General features: G+C 38.3%; 1 protein-coding gene across 40 annotated transcripts in view; it reads left to right on the plus strand.

Annotated features, from left to right (window-relative positions):
• Window positions 1-12,181, plus strand: part of Shot (dystonin-like protein short stop) — a 122,226-nt gene that overhangs the window by 17,725 nt on the left and 92,320 nt on the right. For 16 of the 40 annotated variants that reach the window (XM_083087440.1, XM_083087446.1, XM_083087458.1 and 13 more), the window contains exons 1-2: window positions 1,214-1,756; window positions 10,402-11,157. The exons of 11 other annotated variants lie outside the window; for them this stretch is intronic. In XM_083087440.1, coding sequence (XP_082943566.1) covers window positions 10,974-11,157 — 184 coding nt within the window. In that variant the 5' untranslated portion in view covers window positions 1,214-1,756; window positions 10,402-10,973. 13 more of the 40 variants (XR_014436498.1, XM_083087457.1, XM_083087461.1 and 10 more) reach the window with 6 other exon arrangements.

Below are 12,181 nucleotides of genomic sequence, written 5' to 3' on the forward strand. Positions count from 1 at the left end.
ATATTACAATCTTATTTTAATATTGTAATTGTCATCTCAAGAATATATAATTATTTAATTCTACTTTAAGAAAATTATAATCTTTGATTTAAAAATGTTATTTTCTATCTAACATTGTTTCTTTTCCATTCAAGAAAATTAAATCTTAAATCATAAGAATATATTTCTCTTGATTGAACTATATAAAATGGCTTCATTCAAGTAAGCAATTATTCAAGCAATTATATTTTTCTTTAATTAACGCAATATAATCTCATTTCAAGATTTCCATGTTAAAACTAAATATATCAAGAAATATATTTTCAAAACAAGAATGTTCTTTTTTTCTGTGTACGAATCAATTTATAACGAATTTTATTTTAATAAATTAAATTAGAAAACATTTTCTCAATTGACGAATATTGATAAAAGGATTTTCTATTCATCTTAACATTTTTAATAAGAAAAGATTTTTGCCGGTTTTTATATCTGAAAGGTATGGAATTTTTCCAACCCTGTTTTTTACACCCTATTAGGGATATAGAATTGACATTTGATTTATATTGACGTTTGATGTATTACTTGCACTTTTTCGTTCATATAATTTTAAAAATGTAAATGACATTTAAATAATGTCACCTGTATTTTTAAGAATCTCAACGAGAGGATGCAGTTGATAAACGAAATTGTTTATTACATTCTCGGGTGTAAAATTGCAAATTTTTACAATTCCAAGTCGCGGGGTCGTTCGGGACGTTCCTAGCTTTCTCTCAATCGGGCGAAAATAACATCCTCCCGACCTGGAGGAGGAAAGAACGTACGAACGACGTGAGACGGCGAGACTTCCGCGCTCGTATATAACCCCTGCCGATCCGTGACCTGCCTTACTGCCTCCTTCAACGTGTAGCTATTCTCCTCGGCGTCGCGCGTTTCTCACCCTCCGTCTTACGTTCTCCATCTCCCCACCCTCTCTCGCTTTTCTCCCTCCTCTCTTTATCGAACCGGGTTCCTTCGCAGGAGTGAGCAAGCAGGATCGTGATCGGGGAGCCAACCGATGGGTCGCTTAGAGGGAGCGGCGAGGAGGTTTCAGATACGGTGGAGGTGAGGTGGTGGGGTGTGAGGCCCGTTTCTTGGATCTCTCTTTCTCTCCCCGTCCTTCTCTCTCTCCCCCGACCGGGGGAGAGAGCCAACCGCCGGGTGGGCGGCAGTTGTCCAGGCGTCGGCAGTCTGCGTTCCGAGGCGACGTGGCTTGCACGCGGAGCGACACACCGCGTCCTCTTCGATTCTCAGTGCGCTCTCCTCTCTGTCTGTCTGTCCTCTCCCCTCCTCCCGTCTCTCTATTCCGCGATCTGCCTCCTTCCCTCTCTCTCTTTGCGTTCCTCTCGTCGCTGCCGCCTCCGTCCTTGCGCCTCTGACTCTCTACCTCTCTCTCTTCTTTCTTATCCGTCTTCTTCTAATAGCGCGATCCCTCCTTGTCGCTCCAGCACCTGGCTCGCGACTCTCCGCTCCGGATACTCGGCGACCAAGTCGCCGCTGTCGCCGTTTCCTCGCGAGGCAATATATATATATATACACACATGTATACATACATGTGTACGTACGTTGTTGGCGACAGAGGAATTCGCAGTGCCACGTTTCGAAGCAGCGCCCGGTCGTCGCCGTGTCGCGCGTGTGTCCAGGAGTAGTGAACTGTGCTCTCGCGCCGGAGAACAGCCTCGTTTCCTCAGCCCGGTGCTGCTGGTTCGCGGGTGTCAGTGACATTATTCTAGTCTAATAGGTATACGCAGGTTTGCACGGTCACGACGGGATCCTCGCGACACCGTTTTTCGCGAGACTGCGAATGTCACGATGTTTTTATCGCGATAAACATGACGTTTGGTCGTTCATGAGTTATTCGAGGCGCGAGGATTCCGATCGTATTCGACGAATCTTTATGGATCTTTACGAAGAGAGCTCGCGAAACTGATGACTTGCCGCGAGTTAGGGGGATTTTTCAAAATCATTTCTGAGGAGATTAAACGTGAAAGACGTCATTTATTCGTGATATTGGTGAAGGCACTGTTGATGCGAGGTGCAATTCCCGTGTTTGCGGCGTGTGAAGAAATTGAAATTTGTCGAAATATTAGACTTTTAATCGAGTTTAATCTCCAATTTATCTCTCGACACGTATCGATCGATACTTGGCGAGGTACATACTGTGCTATCGAAATATTTATCCGTATGAAGCACCCTGAACAACGGCCAGGCGTCTGTTTGAGTCATACGCTTCGTAATCGCGGCAGTTCCAACACTCTCTTCCCCCTTTTTCCCTCTTTTTCTCTCTCTCTTTCTCTCTCTCTCGCGCGATCGATATGTTGATATTAATGGGTGCTACACCTTTTCTTTCTCTCCTACCGCGTCTTTTTCGCTCGTTTATCATTATCGTTCGCGCGTGTTTGATTTATCTGTGTATTATCAGTATCGAATATTTCATTGACATCCAAGTCATGATGTAGATTTTGATTTTTGCACGACTTGTGTACATTTTATACGTGATGCTTATATTTATTTTTTTTTTTAGGTGAAGGATTTTTTTAAAAATTTGCAATGCACACTAGAATTCTATATCTGACAATTTGAAATTTATTACCACTTTATTTTTATAGAAACTTTATTCAAATTTGTCAAGTTTTATTTAGGTATGATTATAAAAAAATCACGACAAATTTGCCAGGAAACTTAATAACGTTTTAAATGTGTAGGTGCACAAATATATAATTCTGCTAAATTACTACTGAAGGATTGGCAATAATGTCGTCACATGATATATCGTCGACTATCAGTTAAGCGCTGCATGTTTATCTGTTATTATCGATATCGTATAAGCCGGATAAATACGATACCGCACAAAGTAAAAAAAACACAGGTAATTTGCCTAGTCTGCTTAATGACGATGCAAATACGGTGCTCGTAGATAACGCGAGGAGAATACTTATTATTAGTCATCGGCGGAAAAATTTGCTATTTTTTGTTTTCGTTCACAGTTCAAGAGATTTTCGTCGTATCGTATTGTTTTAGAGCTTTCAACCGACGACAAATCATTGTATCGAGAATAGATAGCGCGTGACAGAAGAAAGTAGTTTTTATCGAGCACCGATTATGTAATAGACCGAGAGTGAGAAGCAACAAGTCAAGTCGCACGACAAAACTGGTCGAGACGCAGATATAACGTGCGTTTACTCACGCACACGCGTCGTCACGACTTCTTAATTTGGTTAGATCGCGAAACTTTTACTCGAATTGGCGCTGCTCGGGTCATTAATTGTCGTTAATTTACGCGAAAAATTTACTCGACGCAAAACTCGGAGTATATGAATGAAATCTGGATTTTTTTCGCGCGGTTCTTATTAAGTTATTGCTCGACAGGGTGTCTACTTCCTGAGAAAATATAAAAAACTTGGAATTCTTAGGAAATAATTTTTATACTTGGGAAAAAATCAAGGAATTTTAATGAGACTTTGGGAATTTTTAAAAGAATCTCCTCTGATAATTTTGTTCGTATATTGCAATCAGCTGATAAGCCAAATTTTGTGAATTATGTATATTTCTGTTCATATATTTTCAGTCTTAATAAAATATTGAATATGCAAAACATATTCTTTATTTTAATTCTTAATGATAAAAATGAAAATGTTATGAAAGTTAAAAATTTCTATCTTGACAAAAACTTCAGATTTTTTTCAGTACATTTGTAAATCGCGCTTGAAACTTAAGTAGCTTTATATTTTTTTTTGTATGAATAAAAAGTATTAAAAAAAGCGTACGATAAAAAATTTATTTTAAGTAATTGCATCAAAAAATCTTAAAATATTTTCTTTATTTGTAATTTTGATCAAAAATAGCTGGAAGATCAGAGAATTCTTTTACAAGACTTGAATAGACACTCTGCTTGAGGCACTTGATGTGATAAAAAAGTAATTAATAAAGCTTACAACATACATAATACAGCAACTAAGGACATAAATTATTTGTTTCATATTTAATAGTAAGAAAAAAGCTAATACAATTGATTAGTAAAATTTTTTTGCACGAATATTTAAGAATAATGATTAATTTATTTACTTTGACGTTTCTTTTCATAAGATTACAGTCGTTTTCTGTAAATTTGTTCGTATCTTAATACACACATATGGCACAAAACCATATAAGGGAATCGTTTGCTATGCTATTATCAGTATTATTCATCTTTTCTAATGGAATTACTCATCGCTAAACCGCATTCTCTTTCGTCGGTATTTTGAGCGATTCGCTTTTCCTTTCTACTTGTTATTCTACCTGCAACCAAATCACTTTTTCATCGCGCCACGACGCTTTCAGTCGAATGCAAATTACCGTAAATGACTCTCGTGAGCGATTGTGTTCGACGAGATGAAATCATTCCCGGTTGTTTTCTCGGCTCCCCTTTGCCATGTGAACGTGAACTCATCGTCCCCTCGTATAAACGATATTCCAGTGAAGAACAGCATCGCTCAAAGACGATTCGCAGCATCTGGACTGCTAAATGTCCTTATACGGTTAATTTGCCGAGACGAATTCGCGCGATCGAAATCACTGGTTAACATTTCGAGAGGTGTGATTCGATTGTGGGCGGACTCGTCTAGGCAAATATACGTGTGGGACCCGTGCTCGGTTTCGGGCCGAATAATGTACCCTCGAACCGGTCCCTTTCTCTCGAAACTAAATTCGACCGAGTCTAAACGAGTTTTCCATTCTTGGTAGCGGCAGCAGGTAGAATTCACTTTTCATTATGAGATAAGAATCTCGTCAGTTTTGGCAGCGAAAGCGAGTCTAAGGAATCTCGCCGACAAGTCCAGCTAGAAACAAAAGTATGGGTTAAGAATAAAATTTTCTTATATTTAAAAAATTATATTAATTTAAATATGTAAATAAAAATATTAATTATTTATTATTCCGATTAAAAGCAATATATTTTTTATCATTATATTAACAATATATTCTTTTATATATTTATATATTTTACAGACCTTTTCTTGATACACTTGGTACTCTAAAAACAAAAATATGAGTTAAGAATAGAATTTTTTTACGTTCAAAAAGAAGTCTGGAAATATGTAAACAAAAATATTAATTCTGATTAAGTGCAGTATCTTTTTTTTTTCAATATTATACTATCTGTTCTTTCATATTTTACAGTCACCTTTTCTTTGTACACTTGTCTACTGGTAGCTCGGGGTAGGAATAAACGTGATTCCGTCTCCCTGTGCTGTTTTACGTTGGCGGCGATTGCATTGTAATCGAACAAGGTGCATGTTCGGCTCGTATCCACGTAAATTACGCCTCCGCGGGCTCCGCGGAAACTCGCAACCTGCTCTCGGTAAGAGCTCGTGACATCCGTGTGAACACTTTGGTATCGTTATCTCGCGTTAACCCACGTAGCTCGCGGCTCGCACGGCCTTTTAAGGGCCGATCGAAGGTCTTCCCTACACTGTTCTACATTCTTCTCATTAGAGACTATTTCTAAATCGAACTGACAATTGGAGTCAAATCGGTCTCCCTTGATTTATGACGGTAATGAAACTTTATTCACGTTTCATCGTAAAAGTCATCAGCTTCAGGAAGCGACGTGGTTATTCTCCGACACTCTTCCGCCTACCTGGCTTTAAAATCGATCCTCGATTTCTCATTACCTTAATCGTCCTCGTCTACGAGGCACGAGTAGCCAACGCCCTTTCGAGGTAGCCATAGTCGAGCGAGGTACGTGCTACGACGAAAAATACACGGGAGCGATCACATGTAGGGGGAAAATGCATGATATGAGATGTCAAAGTATCACGATAGACTACGCGCTTTTTGTAATCGGGACGCGAGACGCGCGCGACTCGATTAACCGCGACGGGCCTCGGAGAGGAGGTCCCCTTCAAGGTTGATCGCGGGAGCCCACCTCGCAGGACCCCGAGAGTAGTGGGCCGAGATCGACTATGGACCCGTTATGCGACTTGGCGCAAGAATGCCGCCGAGCCGGCCTCTGTAGAACCCGCGCGTGCCTTTTCCTCTCTTTCGCCGGCCTCCTACTTGCGCTCGCAAGGATGTTCGCGGATCCTTCCCTCCGGAGGATTTCGATGAAGCCGAAAATTAATTCGGAAAAGTCCAACGAGTGGGAAAAATTATGATAAATCCCGGACTTTCAATAGAATAAATTAGCAAAAATTATAAAAATGATAAAAATCATATATAATACTGAAGTACATTTATATAATTATGCAAAACGAATTTTATTTTGATTAACAAACAATCATATTAATCACTATAGTTTAAAAAACGAAATAGGAATAGCCTTTTTTTAAATTTAAATTAATATGAAATGCACTTTTAAAATAAAAATTTTGGTTTTTCTTTAATAAGAAAAATGTAACTTAATTAAAAATTTTTATCAATATATAATAGACATGATTTTTTTTGCGTTTAACATTCAATGTCTTGTAATAAAATTAATTTATTTGCTAATCGATTCCTAATTTATTGCCATTAATTTTATTTTGGGTAACTTAAATTAGAAAGCACTCTTTCAATTGATGAATATCAATAAAAAAATTTTCTATTTAGCTTTTCTTTTTAATTTAATTTTTAATAGAAAAGACTAGTCTTTGTCAATTTTTCCCGGAAAATATCGGTTTTTATTACTGACATGGATTTTCCTAAATATGAGGAATTTCACCAGAAAATAATTTCTAGTACATCTTGCGATATTTAATCGCGAAGCTGTTAATGTCGCAATTTATTTGCAAAGAATCGAACATGCGAAGAGAGAAAGAGAGAGAAAGAAAGAGATGTTATCTCTGTAGCTATTCCAATATTCCTTTGCAATGTCGTTGCGGTTTTGCTCCGTCATTTAACGGGTTCGTTGTTCGTTGCTCGTTAATATCCCGCGGTTATATTTACACTATGCACGCGACGTAAGATACATCGGAGATATTAATGTGCGCCCCTTTAAGTAGAGATCAAATAAACAGATCCAAATACAATCACGAATGAGTATCGACAAATATTAGTAATAGAAGCATTACTTAATTAATTAATAATTTTATAAAAATATTTTTATACAGAATTTTATATACATTTTTTTTTTGTATTTTTTTATATAAAAATTTTATATAAAATTCTATCATACAGAATTTTATATAGACTTTTTTTATATAAAATTCTGTATAAAAGAATTTTATACAGAATTTTATATAAAAAATCTAAAACAAATTAAAAAATTAATAATTAATAAATAAAAAATTAATACAAAAATTAATAACTGACATTCATTCATTTGTGATCGTTCGTGTTGGTTTGCTGCATCCGACTTTGAACCGGAATTTTTCGCGTACGGTGCAGTGATGGTGCTTCTTATATTAACGGATTTTTTTATGGCCTTTATGCATCCGCGTTTTCGGCATACCTTTTATACGCTCGCGGTGTATGACGTGCGTTCTGCAAGCAGGCTATGCTCATATAAGGCACACGAGGATGCGAGAGAGCGACGTTTTCTCAGAACGCATGATTCAGCACCCAGCGACATTAAGAGCCGTCGTCGTTGCTGGTACGGCCATTCGGCGTTTAATGAATTAACAAGGGCTCGTCCATTAGGCGTGTCTCCCAACGCGTACGGGCTCAATTAAAGTCCATGGGTCAACGAGCGGCGAAAGATGCATTCTCCTCGCTTCGAGGCTTTAAGTTTAAATTGAATTCGGAACACGAAGAGTACCGTTAGGTATTAAGGTATCTATTCCCTGGAAAAGCGTGGAAAACCTGGAATTCTCAGGGATTTCTCTTGTACTTAGGAAAGTACGGAATCAGGGAATTCTCATGGAATTTTATTGGGGCTCAAGGAATTTAAGAAAAAATTCTTTTTTTGATAATTTTACTTTTATATTGTAAGCAGTTGGCAATCTGCTGATGAACCAAGTTGTAAATTGTCTTTAAAATATATTATAAATATATATCTGGCTCTATAATTATATTATATATTTAATGACTTACGTTAGCAAAATATTGAATATATATTTATAATTTTTAATGATAGAAAAGTAAAAATGTTTTGCAAGTAAAAAATGTTTATCTCATGTCTCATGTCAAAATCTCTTATCTTAAAAAATCGCACCAAAAAATTTTCAAGATATTTCCTTTATTTAAAATTTTAAACAAAAATGCCTGGATCAAAGAATTTTTTAACAAGATTCGAATAGACACCTTGATTAGATTTTAAATTCAGAATATTTTCTTATTTGAAATTTTAAATAAAAATACCTGGATCAAGAAATTTTTTTATGATCCAAATGGACACCTGGGTTAGACTTTGAATTCAGAAATGAAAAAAATGAACTCAATCTCCACATTTGCAAAAACGATAATTGCTTTCGCATCGAGTTTCCAAAGACTTGTTTGCCTAAAGATACTTCTTTACACTCGTTATTTAACGGTATCGATGATTTTTTAGCGGAGTCGGTATTTCTGTGCGACGACCACGTGTCGAAAGAATGGTCTCATCTAAGCGCGTGGCGTCGCTCTGTTTTCTTTCCGTTTCTAATTTCGTGCAGGGACAAGAGCGAGACACGACCGGCTCTCCTGCTTGTGCGTATATATACGTGGGTTCGATTGCACGAGTGCGGCGACATGCATCCATGACTGCAGCGCGAGTGCAGTGATCGACCGACCGTCGTGCTGATCTTTCGCGTCGTTATCGCGACGATGCACCACTCGTATTTCGCGCGCCATTAAGAGTCTCTGTTTCTTCTCTTGTTTTTTTCTTTGAAATTTTTTCCTCACAGGAAAAGAGAGAGTGCAAAGTATGGCGACGTGTCTATCTATTACCGAGCGGTGGTCGAGCGCGTCTAGTCAGCCTCCGCGACGTCGGCGAATTGGTCCATGACGACCCTTTCTGACACGCAACGACCACGACGCGGGCACCCACGTACCCATTCTCCGTTTACCATATGCGGAGAGTTCGATCTCGCGGTTAGGCGCGCTTCCATCGTCCTCTTAAGCCTCCGCCAGCCGATGCCAGGCGTGTGCGTCGGCGCTCAGTCTCCACGCGCCTCGCGAAACGTCAGTTCGTAAAGTTCGCCCGATCCGACCGTCCGATTTCGCCTTCCATTCGGTTCCGTGAGTTGCGACCGGTAGGTTTCTAGGTTCGGTGTCGGCATTTTTAGTGCTAACGAGTCGAAAAAAAAATAATAAATATCTTTGACGGATTATTGTATCCAATAGTTTAATAAAAGTCGAGCATTTAAATCGGGAATGATTGGTGGAAGATTGATGATTTTTAGAATTTTTTTTTTGGAAGAATATTGAAGATTGATCTTTTTGATATCTTACATATTTTTATTGATGTTTATAAAATAATATGTCAATATTTTTAAATATCTTGGATATTTTTTTTTTGTTTAATATTAAATCTCTGCGCACATAGCGTGTTCAGAAATGCATAATTAGATGATGTAATATGCTATTTCTCGTATAATTCTAATTTCGTTAGAGCAAATTGCAAAATAACAAAGTAGTAGTGTTGTGTCGTTTTAAAATTAAATATTTGAATTTTGCTAAATTTTTTTCATTTCTCCAAAGTCAAAAATATTAAATGTTAATTTTTTAAATTTTAATTAGTATCGTCGTTTTTGAACTTGCTACAAAAAGAACTAAATATCCAAGATTTAAAAATATTGACATATTATTTAAATGTCAATAAAAACATATGTTGAAACAAAAAAATCAAATTCTAATTCTTCAAAAAAAATTCTTAAAAATCATCAATTATTTTTCATACTGCTAAAGTAGATTAGGCTCTTAAACAATACACATTTTTCTCGCTTTTCGCCAAATCTATCATTATTATTCTTACTTATAAATTCTGATTCATCCCTTGGATCTTATATAAAACTATGCAATTATAATTTGCTATTAAAACCCGAGTGAATAAATGAGATGATACTGGATTAAATGAATCACAAATTAATCATACTTAATCGCGTTACGTTTTGCCGCCATTGTTGCGGTTAGTGGTTTGATTCCTATTTTGGTCTTTAACTTAATATGCTGGATCGATTACAAATTTGATGGACGAGCGTAGAATAATAATAGTACCTAATAGTCGGGTGTAACCATGATTGACTTTCCAAGTTTCTTAGGCGTGCATCAAGGCCGTTGAATTCTAATCTAACACGAATATATCGATTAATCATCCCTTCCACTCCTACGCCCCATTTCTCTTTGTTTCCATTGCCTTTCGACAATTTCCTGCATTTTTTCGCGACGATTCGATGACTAGTATAAGAAAAGATTTTTTTATGCTAAAATTGTCGACCTCTCTTCGTAAAGTCATTTATCAAACTTCTCTCAACTGAACATCTGATTCGCATATTGTGCATTGTCGTTGCACAGGTTTTCCATCTTCGTGTTGTCACTGACAAGAGTGTACGAGGGGCGACGAGTCGGGAGTTTTTTCGAGAATTCACAAAGTGCCATAGCGTATACGAGGTCGGGGAGGTATAAAGCGACGTTCGCATTTGCATGCGCGACGCGGCAGCTTGGAATCCGAAGGTAAGAGAATCCTTGGCCGATTCTCCGAACGATCGACGGGGGACGGCTCGAGAATTCGATCGCGTTCCAATCGAACCTGGCGCACGTCTCGTGTAAACAGCGGCGGATAATCGACGAAACTCGTACGTCGAGCATTCTAAATGTTCCGAGTAGAAACGAGAAACTATTCCACGAACGATCGACCCGAAGACTAAGGACTAGAAGCTCCTCTGACTCGAGGGTGGATCTCGAGAAAGGGAGAGAGCACGATCAACTCGCGAGGATGTAAAGAAGAAGGAAAAAAATCGAGCCAAATAAACAGTCTTAAAGTGCGATTTTCATGAACGGAAAGTCTCGAGCGAGTGATCGACCCAGGAGAACAGAGTGCTCCGATTCGTGCCGTGAATGTGTCATGACAGTTCGCGCGGCCGGGCATGAACGTTGAAACCTGCACCCTCTTCTTCGCTGGGACGGCCCGGGGCCCGGAGAAGGACAGGATGTCGACCCAGGCTTACTACAAGGAACGGCTCGGCTTCGATCCCGCCGACACCGTCGCCGAGCATCAGCGGGAGCAACGCTCCCAGCACGGTTACGAGGAGTCGCTCTCCAAGTTCAAAGGTCAGAATGCGAACGGGTTCCCGGAGGAAAGTCCGGGATGCAATGGCGTGGTCGGGGAACACCGTGCCGGCAACACCCAGGCTTTCTGGGGCTGCTGGGCGATGTTCATCGAGGCGCACGGTAGGTGGAAAGAGGAGGCGATCAGCTGGCATGCGGATGCTGGAGGATTTTTCGTGAGAAGCTCGCCCCGTTTTCCCCGGATTAATTTTCTCCCCTTTTTGTGTGCGTCAGAATTTTTACTATTTTATTATTTACGCAGTTTGTAGCTTTCTTACTTCGATAGGCAAGCAAGTACTTTGCTATCTGAATCGTCCTTGATTGTTCTGCTGTTTTTATATAAATCCGCCAGAGATGATTTATCCTTTTTTCGTGTGAAATAAATGTCTTCGGGAGCTATTCATTGGAAATTTTATTCCAAGCATGCGGTTGTCCTTCACGACATGCTAATTTCAACATTCTTGCCCGGTTTAAGAACGGAGAATTATTTAGAAATTACTTGAAATTATAATGGAGTTCTACGATTTATTGCGAAATTGAAATTAATATTTATGATACAAAATATATAAAAAAAATAATACTATACAATATTGATGATAATGTAAATCAAATTCTTATAAATAGTGTATTACTTTTTTCTTGAAATGATATTTGTACGAGTTATTTGTAACGTTTTAGGAGAATTAATTATAAAGTTTAATTACGAATTATTGCGGTGTTTTAACATACAAATATTTTTTCAACTGTACTATCCGTCTCTGAATGTGTTACTGTGTTGTTTGCAGTTTGCAGATTGCAAATTTACTCACACGGTGTTTTATTAACTTTGCGATAAATTGATCCATTGACACTTATAACATGCGAGAGGCGCCGAAAGATCCGAGCCAAGTTGCGCTTTTTCGGGACGTTTGTTTGATAAATGTTTGAGTTACGAGTGTCGCTTTCCTCACCTTGCCTTTTCAGCAGCCGGATATACATAGATTTCAAGAGAGGTGCAGAGAGAGATAAACGGGATATCTCGAAACTG

Source organism: Camponotus vicinus, unplaced genomic scaffold, assembly GCF_025532165.1.
Source record: "Camponotus vicinus isolate PSW18456_S1 unplaced genomic scaffold, iyCamVici1.0 SCAF_13, whole genome shotgun sequence".
NCBI classification, from domain to species: domain Eukaryota; kingdom Metazoa; phylum Arthropoda; class Insecta; order Hymenoptera; family Formicidae; genus Camponotus; species Camponotus vicinus.